Consider the following 15,649-nt stretch of genomic DNA (forward strand, 5'->3'; position numbering starts at 1 on the left):
TACTAATAGACATATCGCCCTTGGTATCAGTCTGACACTGGTATTGTCCATTATATAGCACAGATGCGGCTCTATACAGCGCTCACATCTCTGCATTATACTCCGGCCAGTGATGTGAATAGAACATCAATCATTCATATTTCCCACCCAAAGTGGTGATTGGCCGGATGGTTGCAGCCAATCACAGCTCTCAGGGACACATCTATGAGTGAATGGCCGGAGTACAGAGCAGAGATGGGAGCGATGTATATAGACAGGACGATCAAAGTGGGTTTCAGTAGTGACATCCACTGTGATGTGTCCTTAAGCAGGCACTACTACTCCCAACATGGAGCACACTCTGCTCCATGCTGGGAGCTGTAGTATCTGCATTAATAGACGGATCGCAGCGAGTGTAATTTCTGTCACCTGCTGCGATCTGTCTATGAATGCAGGTACTACAGCTCCCAGCATGGAGCAGAGTGTGCTCCATGTTGGGAGCAGTAGTACTTGTATTTAAGAACAGATCACAGCGGGTATCACTCCTGACACCCGCTGTGATCCTCCTGTATAATGTATAGATGCAGCGGCCACTCTCCCATGGTCCCCTGCACTGCAGTATATATACACATTCTGATTTCCCACAGAGAGTCGTGATTGGCTGGAACCATCTGGCCAATCACAGCTCTCTGTGGGAAATATGAATATGTGTATATATACGGCAGTGCAGGGACCATAGAAGAGCGCCGGCCGCATCTATACATTATACAGGAGGATTGCAACGGGTGATCTGTCTATTAGTACAGGTACTACTACTCCCGGCATGGAACAGTGTGTTCTATGCTGGGAGTAGTAGTACTACCTAAAAAAAAAATTTTTTTTAAAGTGAAAAACACACACACACTACATTTTCATTATTGTTGGCTACATTTTTAGTGCTTTACCCGCTCACATAAATTGATCCCTGTTTAAAAATAAACATTTCGTAATAAAAAAGATAAATTTCGTTAGGTACAATTTTTTCCATCACTACTGTACCTTTTTTATTATTTTTTTTAATGGTACCCTACAAAATTTTAATAAAAAGGGTATCTCCATCCCTTTTTGGATCGCTAAAGTCCAAAAAAGAATAAAAACCACCGGCAAAAACGCAAAATTTAAAACCAACATGGCGTTTTTCTTGGCATTTTTGCTCTCCCATAGACTTCTATGGGATGAAAACGCCACAATTTCAGGGCAAAAAACACCAAACTAGGTTTTGTCGTATGAAAATCCAGCCTCTGAGCCCGAAATTGCTGAAAAACGCCAAAAGGATTAAAAAAAACGCCAAACTGAAAAACGGCAAGTGAATCTGGTATTTTGCAGTTTACTATTGACTTGCAGCTAACATCTGGACACGGTGTTTTTTCCCTAAAAAAAACGCTGTGCGGGAAAATTGGCGTTTTTTACGGTGTTTTTTTGCAAAAAAACCTCAGTGGAGTTCCAGCTTAAAGGGGAACGCTGTTGGAAAACAAATGTTTTTAAATCAACTGGTGTCAGAAAGTTATACAGTGTTGTAAATTGCTTCTATTTAGAAATCTTAACCCTTCCAGTTAAGATTTCCACCATACAGTTTACATCATAGCTCAGTGGTCTACCAACTGTGGCCCTCCATATGTTGCAAAACAAAACTGTTGGCTGTCCAGGCATGCTGGGAGTTGTTGTTTTGCAACATCTGGAGGGCCATAGTTTGTAGATCAATGGTCTATGGCTAATGCCCACCCCTCATCACATCTACCCCAGGTATAGGTTCACTATTCATGCACAGATGTAATCCAGTTTTTCCCAACCAGGGTGCCTCCAGCTGTTGCAAAACTACAACTCCAAGCATGCCTGGAAAGCCTTTAGCTGTCCGGGCATGCTGGGAGTTGTATTTTTGCAACAGCTGGAGGCACACTGCTTGGCAAACACTGATGTAATCTGTTATTCCCATTTCTGTCTCTACCAGTCTTTGCCTTTTCTGGCTCATACGGAGTGATGTTCTTTGCCCGATCACTGCAGGGAGTTGGATCCTCATTTTCCAGCGTTGCAGGTACATTTTTCTTTTTTTTCTTTACTATTAATAACCTATAATCCAACATCTTTGGTAATGTGCCCCTTGAGTGACCATTCCCAGTTTTGGGGGCTTGACACTAGACTTTATCGGGACCCTTATACCTTGTGAATGTGACATGTAGAAAGGGTTATATTAGCAGCTGTAGTCTTCCAATGGAGATAAGATTTTACATCCCCCACATTACCCCCAGTATACTAATGGTGGCGGATATGCACTGTGAGGCCATGTATAGTAATGATATGTATACCCCTTCGTTGTGTATATAGCAGCAAACGCAAGAGAAGTGGGCTCCGGTACATACAAGTACATTATACTGTTGTATTCCATCCGGACAGTTTTCCTGTGGGGAATAACTCGATTAATGACGTCCCCCGTTGCAGCAGGAGGGTCCGCTCTCAAGGATCCGCAACACGGCTAGGACTCCAAACAGGATACAAAGCAGCAGATAGCAGCCAGTGGTAAAACAAAGTCGACTTTATTGGAACCAGGGTAAAAGCCACTAGGCCTGTGGCACAGCCAGGTAAAACATGCACAGAAAATTAAGCGTAGATGCGTTTCGGGTCTTAACCTTTCATCTATGTACGCAATTGCTGGGTACACACAGGTATATATGGTGATCCCTAAGTGTGAGGGGAGGGGCACAGGGAGACAAGCTCCTACCTTCCCCCCTTCACTACTTCCAGAGGCTCAGACCAGTACAAGAAACCTAAACAAAACGTTTAGTGTGAATATACTCAAAGGGGGAGATTTATCAAAACCTGTGCAGAGAAAGAGTGGGGCCGTTGCCCATAGCAACCAATCAGATTGCTTCTTTCATTTTCCACCGGCCTCTTTAGAGGCCGGTGGAAAATGAAAGAAGCAATCTGATTGGTTGCTATGGGCAACGGCACCACTCTTCCTCTGCACAGGTTTTGATAAATCTCCCCCAAAGTGTACAATGAAACACAGGGAGAAAAAAAACTCTCATAAAGCACAGAAACAAGTACAAAAGGAATAACATATCACAAGACGCATGATAATGGATGGTTACCAACGGTGATGACAGTGATGTTCAATAGTGAAAGATTAAATCCGTTCTATAATTCAAACCTGATTGCTTCGAAGTCTGCAATGCATAAATACAATATACCTCTGTGGTGGCCCAGTACGGGAGGTGTTACCCCGTGCTCCTGCTGTCCTGTCAGGCAGCCTCCTTCAGTGTCCCCAAGGCACTTGTTAGAGTTATACCATGTGATATGTCATGTGATTGTTACCCAGGAGGTATCAGTGACCAGGTGATCCCAAGAGTGACCTATGGGCTCCCTGCTAGTCTCCCCCATATAAGCCCTGGGTGGAGCTAGCTTCTCACTCTTTGAAGTGCAGACATGCCTAGTGTGTGTGTCCAGAGTGTTGGAGGCCTCAAGTATTGCCTGTACCTGAAACGGTTAAAGATGTGCCGGAGAAGTGCGTGAAAATGTCCCGCGCTGGTCAGTGTCCCACTCCTGGCCTTGGAAACCATGTTGTTGTATCGATGACGAAGTTGAACTGTGAAGATCTGCGGCCATTTTCCCAAAACCCTGCATAAAAGGAGCAGCACAGCCGGAACCTCTCAGTTTGCTGGAAACCAGTAAGAAGAACAGCATGGCGGAACAGGCAACCACACGTGCAGAGATTCCTAAGTTGGCACCGGGCAAAAGTTTCCGCGCGCAAATGTTTCAGGAGCTGGCAGATCATCTACAGCGCATCTCCATCGGGGCCATAGTCTTGCTACCACATCCCGCTGCCCGAGGACAATGGAGACTGTCCACTAACCCCGGCAGAGGGAACGCCATCTTCGACTGCATCATTGCCGTTGAGGCTGTCCCCTCACCACCGGACCTGGGGGTCCTGGGCCAAAATTCACACTGAGGAGTCAGTACCTCTGGCCTACTCCTGCAGAGGTTTGACTGGACCAACAGGCACCAACCATTGTTCCCCCAATGGCGCAAGCCGCTGCAGTGCAAATGGTGGTCACCATCAGCCCCACCATTACAGAGTCCACGTTGTCCTGGTTGATCTGGAACACCCGAGTGAGTCCATTAGAGGGGGCACAGTCCTGTGGAACCCGTTACATGTCCCAGCCTCGGAAGCAGTCCGACCGGCGAGGCTGGGCTGGCAAGTTCCCAAGTTAGGGAAGTCTACCTGTGATAATTCTGATATATATCATTAACTTCCCTTGTGAAGTACTTTTGTTCTCCACAGGTTATGCAACGTTTAAGAAAAGTGCCTGACAAACTTTATTTGTAACCAATTGCATAAGTGTACGTGCCCGGCTTCTAGTCGTGATTCTTTACTAAGAACTCTAAAATGTACCAGGACTGTGTAGGGATGCAATGAATATATACATATATATACCGTTAGAGTAATATATTTTTGCTCATTACCTTTGCACAAGTAAATACTTATATTGGTGTACTATAATGGTTATGATGTGCTGTAATAAAATATGTATAATAAGTTTGTACAGGGATGTCTAAGGGCAATCTATATATTCATGGCAATCTATATAGGATGTATCCTGACCCAGTCAGGAGAAGCGTAGGCACTACCTCACCGCCATGACAGATTCCTGCCAGGTACAAAGATTAACTCATAATGTAAAGTTATGTACCCCTTTTCTGGCGCAAACCTTTTCGCATATGCGTGCGATTTTTCTTGGACACAATTCAGACTCAGACTAGGGGGGAGGACTTACGGCTTTATGGCTAAAGCACACACCCGTATCTTGTTTGTAATGCTAAAGTTTTGTGGTGAACCACAGGGTGTGAAGGTGAGGTGCAGGAGGCAGATGTTGCAGCCCAGGGGCAGATGGTGTTAATCCCTAAATGTTCGTGAAGCCAGGGTGTGGTTTTCCCGGTAACCACCCAGTAGCACCGCTATCCCAAGGTGTGGCAGGGCAATAATAGTCTAAGACCAGGTTAGGGTTAACGGTAGCTTTACTGAGGTAAACAGATGGAAATTGTCTTTACAGCTAGGCCAGGATCCAAGAGAGGTGGCCAGTAACCCAGATGGACCTCGCAACTTGCTGGGAGTTGTAGTGACTTTGACAGACATTAGGACAGCCACGCTGACTATAATAGACTTGACTGTAGGTAGTGACAGCAGACATAGATGACTTACTGGCACGTGGCTGTGGGTAGGCTTGAGGCCTCCAGGTGTGCTGGACACTAGCTCTGAGGCGTCTGGTCTTTACTGTGCCTCAGGATCTAAGAGAATTATCGTAATGGCTGCCCCTCTTATAAAGGGGGGCTGAGCCAGAAGCCCATAGGTCAAGCTGCAGGTCACCTGGTTAGCTGGTGCTCTCTGGGTAACAAACACATCATGTAGACACATTATCATGTGACTAACTCAAAGGTCCTTAAAGGTCCTTTATACATAACACACATAACACTATACATAATATATATTACTATGGGGGAGACACTACAGGAGAGCCCCTAGGACACAGAGGGACTAAACCTGACAGGGCCTAAGAACTGTATGGGACGATATCCCGTACTGGGACATCACAAGTGCATCTCAAAATCTGCATTGTGTGAACATCTCTGGGAATGTCACAACACTTCTGACATGTTCACTATGGAGATTTATCCTCCATTGTTTTTCATGCAGTGGAATAGGTCCATAAACCCTTGCGAGGTGGAGACCATTTAAAACTCCTGTGCAATAGGGAGGTATATTGGATTTATGCACTACAGACAACACAGCCATTAGGTTTGAATTATAGAACGGGTTTAATCTTTCACTATTGAACATCACTGTCATCACCATTGGTAACCATCCATTATCATGCGTCTTGTGATATGTTATTCCTTTTGTACTTGTTTCTGGGCTTTCTGAGAGTTTTTTTTCTCCCTGTGTTTCTTTGAGTATATTCACACTAAACGTTTTGTTTTGTTTCTTGTACTGGTCTGATCCTCTGGTAGTTGTGAAGGGGTTAAGATAGGAGCTTGTCTCCCTGTGCCCCTCCCCTCACACTTAGAGATCACCATATATACCTGTGTGTACCCAGCAATTGCGTACATAGATGAAGGGTTAAGACCCGAAACGCATCTACGCTGAATTTTATGTGCTCTGTTCTTAATTTTCTCTGCTCATGTTTTTACCTGGCTGAGCCGCGAGGGTAGCGTCTTTTACCCTGGTTTCAATAAAGATGACTTTGTTTTACCACTGGCTGTTATCTGCGACGTCCCTTGTCGTTTGTTCTATGGTTATTGATAAATGTCATTAAGGAGGTTAATTGGATTACCGGTAACACTGATTCATGGCTTCCCCTTTATATTCTGTTATTGGCGTGAGGGGTATATTACTGGCATAGCTTATGGTACTGCTGGAAAAGTACAATAATAACCTTCTCTGTGTTGTTCTCTTCGTACTTCAACCTGTGTTGCTGACTATATAGTCTAACTATACCAAACAATAAAACTTTGGAGGTTGTACTGTTTGTATAACCGTTGGACGTACACATTATTAGGGCCACAAACTTTTCTGCCATTACTTTTTAGTGGAACCCAGTCTCAGTCCTCTTTAATTTTGTGTGATGATAATGTGTATATGCACCAAATTTATTTATTTATAATCTTTGATCTTTTTTATTAAAGAGTACTTGTCATCAAACCATATTTTCTAAACTAACTCAGATTATATGCCCTAACTACTCCTAACAGCCCTTAAAAAATGTTCCAGAGCTTTAAAAATCTATGTATAATACCTTTCCCCTTGCTTACATTGTCTGAGCTCCCAGCAGGAGAAAGTGGGAGTTCCCCAGCAGGTGTGATGTCACTAAAGCCTGCGAGAGCTGTGCCTCTACATGCCCTGCATGCACTTCCTGAGTTTGGTCCTCTGCCAGGCTGGGTGGAGACCAAAGTAACTGTTTGACTTACGGCAGGGAACAGAACAGAGCCACCTAGTGGCCGTTTTCTCAATCACATTAAAAACATATAAAGTTTGAGAATTTTAACAGCAAGTAAATAGCAAAGTGTCTTATAATTACATAAGGAACAATATATTAAACGTTTAGTTTGGTGAAAGGTACACTTAAAATTTTAACATTTTCATACAGAAAAAACATAAACCCTGTTTCCCACCCCCACCCCACACAGAACAGTCCCAAGTCCACCATGAGTCCATATTCACGTGCGCTGTCCTGCATGATGAGCATACATGCAGCAGGGAGAGGTCCCATTTATCACCCAATCCATACGCCAAATTTATTAGATGGTCGCAGGAAACTTGAAAAAATTGTGTGCAATTCTTTTCACATTTCCTAAAATTTCACTTCACGGTTTAAATTTTTTTTAAATTCTTTATTTACTTTTCATGTATATAAACCAACAACAATAACAGTTGGCAAATGCTACAGCCATAGCAGAAAACAAGAACCTAGGCCCAAAATGAGAGAACAGTGCACAGTAGTGTAGGGTGCCGCAGGAAACTAAGGTGATTAGCAGCAAAGAGAAATAGTCACATAAAGAAAATACAAAATACATAAACTATGGGTCCAAAGAACACTGTCAACTAAAATAGCACCTACAAGAAAGGGCAAATAGATACCGAACTACAAGTCTAACATTGCAATATCCCAATGTAATGCGATTGACCACAATATGGCCACTGATTATAATAATACTAATAGGTATGTGTAACTTGAAAAAGAAAAAAAAAGCCCATTGGGAGACACAATGGTATAATTCTTCATACCTTAGATGTAGACAAGTTTTTAGGTGTGGTTCACGTGGGTGTAAGATTGTTAAAACATTTTAGAGCTTGTTTCAAGACTTGAGACAATTTTTAAAAAGTCTGGGTTGATAAATCCCAGATCACTGGCAAAAGCTGACCATGGCACGCTGGGGGGCACATTGGTATGGACACAGCTTTAGAAGTAACTACTCAGTAGATAGGTTTGAGATTTCTGGTCACTCGATTGATTAGTTCCCAATCCAGTAAGGAACATCTGACACTGCCATGGTGTGTACCAAAAGGACAGTTTGGAGATAGAATAGTCTCTAGTGAGTTGGCTCTACTCTTCCATGCTACTCCCAGATGATCCCAAGTGCCTTGCATGTCACACGCCCACAAATCTATCTTTAGGTGGTGCCCAGCTTCCCTGATGGTGACAACACACAGTCCATAAAGTTATGTAGAGTAAGGATAACTGGGAATAGCGGCACTCACCATATAAAGTCATTTCAAGTTCTCATTTATTCATAGCTCTAGTAATGATTCAGCAGCACATGGCCACAGCTGCTTTGTGTCTCAATGCGCTTTTTCCGACTAATTCCAGAAGAACTTGTAAATATTTCATGTGGTGAGTACCCCTTTTCACAGTTATCTTTACACTATATATTCTCTGCATTAATAAACTTGAATACATGTATCTACAGGTTTGGGAATGCTCGCAAGTGTATATACCGATGACTATGAAAGGGGACGAGCCATGGGCATTGCGCTGGGAGGCCTGGCATTGGGTGTGCTCAGTAAGTACAAAGATCTTAAAGGGAATCTAGCTGCTCCATATCAGGTACAGAGCTGCAGATGCCAGCAGATAAAATTAACTATACCTGAAATTTTGCTACTTATAAAAGTATCTTTTTTTCGCAGCTGAAGAGTCAAACCAGTGGTGTTGAGCTTCACCCTGTCCTGTATGATGCACAAATATTGGCTTCTAGCTCTCTATGTCAATGAGCCAAAGCAAGGGTTAAAGGGGTACTCCACCGAAATTTTTTTTATCCCCTATCCAAAGGATAGGGGATAAGATGTCTGATCGCGGGGAGCCCGTCACTGGGGACCGCAACGATCTCCGGCGTGGCACCCAAGTCATCCGCGCACGGAGTGAACTCTACAGCCGACACGCCACCTCCATTCATGTGTATGGGAGGAGCCGTGATGGCTACGTGGTAGCCATCATGCCACCTCCCATAGACATGAATGGAGGGGGCGTGGCGTGACGTCACGAACGCGGAAGCTCCAAGCTTCTGTGTTCCGAATGCCACTGCTGCAGGCCCGGCGATTGCGGGGATCCCCAGTGGTGGGACTCCCATGATCAGACATCTTACCCCTTTGAGGTGCAGCTGCACTTCAGCACCACCAGTTTGACTCTTCAGCTACAAACAAAAAGAAGAAAAAATAAATAAATAAATAAAGTATTACCAATGTTACAAACAGTGATCAGCAAAACTAGAGGTATTGATACTTTAAGCTCCTAGCACCGATCTGCTGGGATCTACAGCTCCATACCTGGTATGGAGCTAACAGACTCTTTTTAAAATTTAATCTGTCTATTGTTAATGACTTTAAAGGAGTACTTCGGTCTACCAAAATGTATCCCCTATCCAAAGGATAGGAGATAAGTGTCTGTTCGCGGGGGGTCCGACAAGTCGGACCTTCTGCGATATTATGCACGCCGCCCTGGCTCTCTGCATGAAAAGAACTGTGTCGACAATAGCTCGAAGCGCTGTCCAACACGGCCCCTCCATGCATCTCTACAGGAGAGCACGAACGCTGTATCTCCAGCTCTTCCATAAAGATACATGGAGGAGACGTGTTGGACAGCGCTTTGTGCTATAGTCGACACAGTTCTTTTCATGCAGAGATCCGGAGTGCTGTGCAGGAGATTGCGGGTACCTTGTGGTTGTAGAGGATACATTTTAGTAAAATATTTTTATCTCTTTGCAGCTGGTGCGCCCTTTGGGTCAGTCATGTACGAATTTGTTGGGAAAGCTTCTCCGTTCTTGGTGTTGGCTGCTCTGGCACTGCTAGATGGAGGTAAGATGCTGGTACTGACACATATTCAGGGCTCAAGTTCGGCAGGAACATGTGGGAACTGAGTTCTTGCACTGTTCCGACAGCAGGAACAATCATTCCCTTACGTCCTAACCAGCAGCACAAGCGGGGGTGTTCTGCCCCTGTGAAGCTGGCAGGACGGTGGAATTTTTAATTCCGCCCAAGCAATTTAAATTAATTAGCCCCCCCATAAAAGGCCTCCTCCCCTAGGCCATCTCGCTTTTTTTCTGTCCTGTGTAAGGACAGCAGGACGGTGCAGGCTCCTTTGGAGCCTGCCTGGATGTCTCCCCTGTATTGGGGAGATATTTTTGGGGCGCAGTACCTTTTTTCAACTGCCCCCTGTTTTTTTCTTTTTATATTATCTGGGCCTCCGGCCTGGTTTATCTTAAAACTATTTGTTTGACTATTTTATGTTGCTAGGGATCCGGTGATCCCTCATAGCATTAGGGATGCCGCCGCGGGTTTTTTTCTTACCCGCCTGGCGTCCCACGTGTCCCGGCGCACGCTCGCCTCCATTACACTGTGCGAGCCGTGGACCGGAAGTACGTCATCTGACGACTTCCGGTCCCGGCCTCACTTTCTTCAGCGCTTTGCGCTGCCTTTTTAAGTTTTATATTTAGGTGAAGATTCAGGCTTGAGCCCTTTCCTAGTTAGGGAAGGGCTCAGTGGATAATTTTTATTAAAATTCCCTTCCGGGTGTTTCAGCCTATTGCAGGCTGGTCTTTCTCTGAAGGGGCGGGGCTTCCGGGCCCCTTCCCATATAAAGACAGCTGAGACCTTCATTCAGTCTCTGCTGCCATCATAGCTAGTCCTATTTACAAGCCTAGCATTAGTGGTTAGAGCTCCTATCTGCATTATAGGTATCTCTCCCTCTCTATTTGGCGTTAGGGCGATAATAATTTTATTTATTATCCCTAACTTATTTTCTTTCTTTCCAGAGTCATGTCTACTCCTTCCTCTAGTGACCCACACTCTGGTGGTCGTAAGGCTAGCGCCAAAAAACGCCATCTAACTTGCGCCAATTGCGGCACTCCGCTTCCGGACGCTTACGAATATAACAGGTGTCCCGGTTGCCGTCCACCCTCTAATCCAGCTGAACCTACTGTCCAGGACATGTTCATCTGGATGAAGGAGTTTATGGGAAATTCCATATCTGAAATTAAGAGTGCTCTTGTTCCCAAAAGAGCTAGAACTGAATCCACTCCTCCTTCTGTGGCGGAAGAATCCGTTATGTCGGTCGATGTATTGGACCAGAGGTCATCTGTACAGTCTGAACAGCCTGTTGAGGTGAAGATGTTTCCGCCTCTTTTCCCTGCGGAAAAGACGCAGAGATTACTTAGGTCCATCCGGTCAAGGGACCAGGATGTTGACCAAGGGGAAGCCTCTGCATCCACCTCTAGAGAACCTTGGGTTTTCAAGGTGAATGATGCACGCAAAAAGATGATGAAGGCTGAGTGGAAGCACCCAGATAAACCTGCGCTTGCCACTCGTACCTTCAAATTGATGTACCCTCTCTCGGACGCGGAATCTGATTCCTGGATGCCACCTCCTAAGGTTGATATGGCAGTAAATAAACTGTCCAAGAGAGTCTTGGTTCCCGCGGATGATGGAAGCAACCTCCAGGACCCGCTTGATAGGAAGGTGGATTCCCTTCTCAGACGCACATATTCGGCAGCATCAGCGTCTGCCTCTGTGGCTATTGCCTCGGGAGAAGTGTCTGACTTCGTGAAGGAGCGTGTGGAGCGCATACAGACTGAGATTGACAACAATGTCCCCAGGGAAGACATCTTGGACAGCTTCAAGACACTCCTCCTTGGTATAGACTTCCTCTGCGAGGCCTCCCAGCAACACCTTAAGCTAGCTGCCAAGTCCATGGCACTCGCTTCTGCTAGCAGACGTCCCTTGTGGTTACGCCCTTGGGTAGCGGACAACACCTCCAAGTTTAACTTGTGTGGGATGCCTTTCGAGCCTACTTGGCTATTTGGTTCTGAGCTGGATCGCATAATGGAAGGTTATGCTGACAAAAAAGGCAGGTGCCTTCCTGTTCAGGCCTTTCGGGGTAAAGGTAGAGCAAGAGGGGGGAAGTCCCAGGGCCCTCCTAGATCCCAGAGACGTCAGTCCTTTCAAAAACGTGGTGGAGGTCGCGGCCGCGTTAAAGACCGGAAGGCCGAGCTATGACTCTCCACTGACATCCACCAACGTTTTCCCTCTCCCTTCCCCTCAAGTGTTTGTTGCAGAGAATCTATCTGCCCATCCTCCTCCAGTAGGAGGACGTTTAAGTTTATTCCTTACAACCTGGATGCAAGAAATCCAGGATCCCTGGGTTCTGAAGGTTATTCAGTCGGGGTACAGGATAGAATTTACCTCCCCTCCCCCAAGGAAGTTTGTCTTAACAAAGTTACTTCCTCAGCCAAAACAGGCTGTCATAGAAACCTCAGTTCTCCAATACTTGGAAAAGCAAGCTTTGGAAGAAGTTCCCCCAGATCAAAGAGGATCTGGCGTCTACTCCCCGATATTTTTGGTTCCCAAACCAAATGGCGACTGGCGCATGATAATAGACCTGCGCTACCTAAACCGATTTATAAGGAAAAGGCGGTTCAGAATGGAAACCATTCGCTCGGTGGTCAGTATCCTGAACCCACAAGATCTCATGGTCATTATAGACTTGAAGGATGCATACCTTCATGTCCCTATATTTCCTGCCCACAGGAAGTTCTTAAGAATCGCCGTCACCATAAAAGGTATGGTAAGGCATTTCCAATTTGCTGTTCTACCGTTCGGCATTACCTCCGCTCCCCACACCTTCACAAAGGTGGTGGCTCCAGTTGTCTCTGCTCTAAGACTAAAAGGCCTAGAGATTGTTCCTTATCTAGACGACTGGCTTTTAAAAGCCGCGACTCTAGACATTCTTCAAGCTCATCTTCAACTGACCCTGGATTTTCTTCAACACCTAGGGTGGCTCATAAATTGGGAAAAATCCGAGATCATTCCATCTACCTCAAGAAGGTTCCTGGGGTTTGTCCTAGACTCCTCTCGGATGACGCTGTCTCTCACCCCAGAAAGGAGAGAGCGCGTCATAAGAGCCGCAGAGTTTTTGTCGGTACCTCGCAGAGTGCCCATCAGAACTCTAATGAAGATGTTGGGCCACATGTCAGCGTCTGCAGAAGCAGTCCCCTGGGCCCTGTGGCACCTCCGACCTCTCCAAGATCAGGTCTTGACTGCCTGGAATCGCAACCCCAGTGGGTTGGACAAAAAATGCACCCTGTCGTCCGAAGTCCGTGCCTCTCTCAGGTGGTGGACAAACCTGACAGATGGGAAGTCCTTGATTCAACCTCTGTGGATCACTCTGACCACGGACGCCTCCCTTCTAGGGTGGGGAGCCCATCTGGACGACCATCCGGTTCAGGGTACCTGGACCCCTCAGGAAAGGTTACTCTCATCCAACATGAGAGAACTGAGAGCAGTTCGTCTTGCGCTCCTCCACTTTGCTCCCCATATCTTAGGGAAAGCAATAAGAGTCCGGTCAGACAACACCACTGTAGTGGCTTATATCAACAGACAGGGTGGCACAAAGTCCCAAGTGCTCCTCAGGGAGACCGGACTTATTCTATCGTGGGCAGAGCTCAACCTATCCCACCTTGTTGCAGTCCACATCAAGGGGGATCTCAACGTAGTGGCAGATCGTCTAAGTCGCGGGCTTGCAGTCCAGGGAGAATGGTCTCTCAACGAGAAGATCTTCAGGAGAATAACCCTGAAGTGGGGTACACCAGAAATAGACCTCATGGCAACCCGGCTGAATGCCAAAGTGAGCAAGTTTTGTTCCCTTTACAAGGAGGACAATCCGGTGGCGATAGACGCTCTGTCCATCTCATGGAGGTTCAGGCTGGCCTACATATTCCCTCCACTTTCCATGATACCCAGGGTATTGATGAAAGTCAGGCAAGATCAGACCTCAGTGATTGCCATCATCCCATTCTGGCCGAAGAGGTCTTGGTTCACCCAACTCATGAGGATGAGTCAGGGGTGTTATTGGAGGTGTCACGATGCCGGCTGGCAGGAGGTGGATCCTCTGTGCCAGAGAGGGATTGGCGTGGACCGTGCTAGTGGACCGGTTCTAAGTCACTACTGGTGTTCACCAGAGCCCGCCGCAAAGCGGGATGGTCTTGCTGCGGCGGTAGTGACCAGGTCGTATCCACTAGCAACGGCTCAACCTCTCTGACTGCTGAAGATAGGCGCGGTACAAGGGAGAAGACAGAAGCAAGGTCGGACGTAGCAGAAGGTCGGGGCAGGCAGCAAGGATCGTAGTCAGGGGCAACGGAAGGAGGTCTGGAACACAGGCTAGGAACACACAAGGAACGCTTTCACTGGCACAATGGCAACAAGATCCGGCGAGGGAGTGCAGGGGAAGTGAGGTATACATAGGGAGTGCACAGGTGAACACACTGATTAGAACCACTGCGCCAATCAGCGGCGCAGTGGCCCTTTAAATCGCAGAGACCCGGCGCGCGCGCGCCCTAGGGAGCGGGGCCACGCGCGCCGGGACAGGACCGACGGAGAGCGAGTCAGGTACGGGAGCCGGGGTGCGCATCGCGAGCGGGCGCCACCCGCATCGCGAATCGCATCCCGGCTGGAGGCGGTATCGCAGCGCACCCGGTCAGTGGATCTGACGCTGCGGGAGCGAGAGTGCAGCGAGCGCTCCGGGGAGGAGCGGGGACCCGGAGCGCTCGGCGTAACAGTACCCCCCCCTTGGGTCTCCCCCTCTTCTTGGAGCCTGAGAACCTGAGGACCAGACTTTTATCTAGGATATTGTCCTCAGGTTCCCAGGATCTCTCTTCAGGGCCACAGCCCTCCCAGTCAACCAAAAAAAAGGTTTTTCCTCTGACCTTTTTGGAGGCCAGTATCTCCTTTACAGGAAAGATGTCTGAAGAATCGGAGACAGGAGTGGGAGAGATAAGTTTAGGAGAGAAACGGTTGATGATGAGTGGTTTAAGAAGAGAAACGTGAAAGGCATTAGGAATACGAAGAGAAGGAGGAAGAAGAAGTTTATAAGAGACAGGATTAATCTGGCACAAAATTTTGAAAGGACCAAGATAGCGTGGTCCCAATTTGTAGCTGGGAACACGGAAGCGGACATATTTAGCGGAGAGCCATACCTTGTCTCCGGGAGAAAAAATGGGGGGAGCTCTTCTTTTCTTATCAGCAAACTTCTTCATGCGTGATGAAGCCTGTAAGAGAGAATTTTGGGTCTCTTTCCATATGGTGGAAAGATCACGAGTTATTTCATCCACAGCGGGCAAACCAGATTGCAAGGGAGTAGGGAGGGGGGGAAGAGGGTGACGGCCGTACACCACGAAAAATGGGGATTTGGAAGAAGATTCAGAGACTCTGAAGTTGTCCGAGAATTCGGCCCATGGTAGAAGATCTGCCCAGTCATCCTGGCGGGAAGAAACAAAATGTCGTAAATAATCACCCAGGACTTGGTTAATTCTTTCTACTTGCCCATTGGATTGAGGATGATAAGCAGAAGAAAAGTTCAATTTAATCTTGAGTTGTTTACAGAGAGCCCTCCAGAATTTTGACACGAATTGGACGCCTCTATCCGAGACGATCTGCGTGGGCAACCCGTGAAGACGAAAAATGTGTACAAAAAATTGTTTAGCCAACTGAGGTGCAGAAGGAAGACCAGGAAGGGGAATAAAATGTGCCATCTTGGAAAATCGATCAACGACCACCCAAACAACAGTGTTGCCACGGGATGGGGGTAAGTCTGTAATA

At 46.6% G+C, this 15,649-nt stretch overlaps 1 protein-coding gene across 1 annotated transcript in view; it reads left to right on the top strand.

Annotated features, from left to right (window-relative positions):
* The window catches only part of LOC130367985 (chromaffin granule amine transporter-like), a 66,194-nt gene that overhangs the window by 17,907 nt on the left and 32,638 nt on the right, over positions 1-15,649 (top strand). The window contains exons 5-7 of the mRNA XM_056571114.1: positions 1,967-2,050; positions 8,476-8,568; positions 9,767-9,856. Of these exons, the coding sequence (XP_056427089.1) occupies positions 1,967-2,050; positions 8,476-8,568; positions 9,767-9,856 (267 nt within the window). The remainder of the gene's footprint in view (positions 1-1,966; positions 2,051-8,475; positions 8,569-9,766; positions 9,857-15,649) is intronic.

Source organism: Hyla sarda, chromosome 4 (assembly GCF_029499605.1).
Source record: "Hyla sarda isolate aHylSar1 chromosome 4, aHylSar1.hap1, whole genome shotgun sequence".
NCBI classification, from domain to species: Eukaryota; Metazoa; Chordata; class Amphibia; order Anura; family Hylidae; genus Hyla; species Hyla sarda.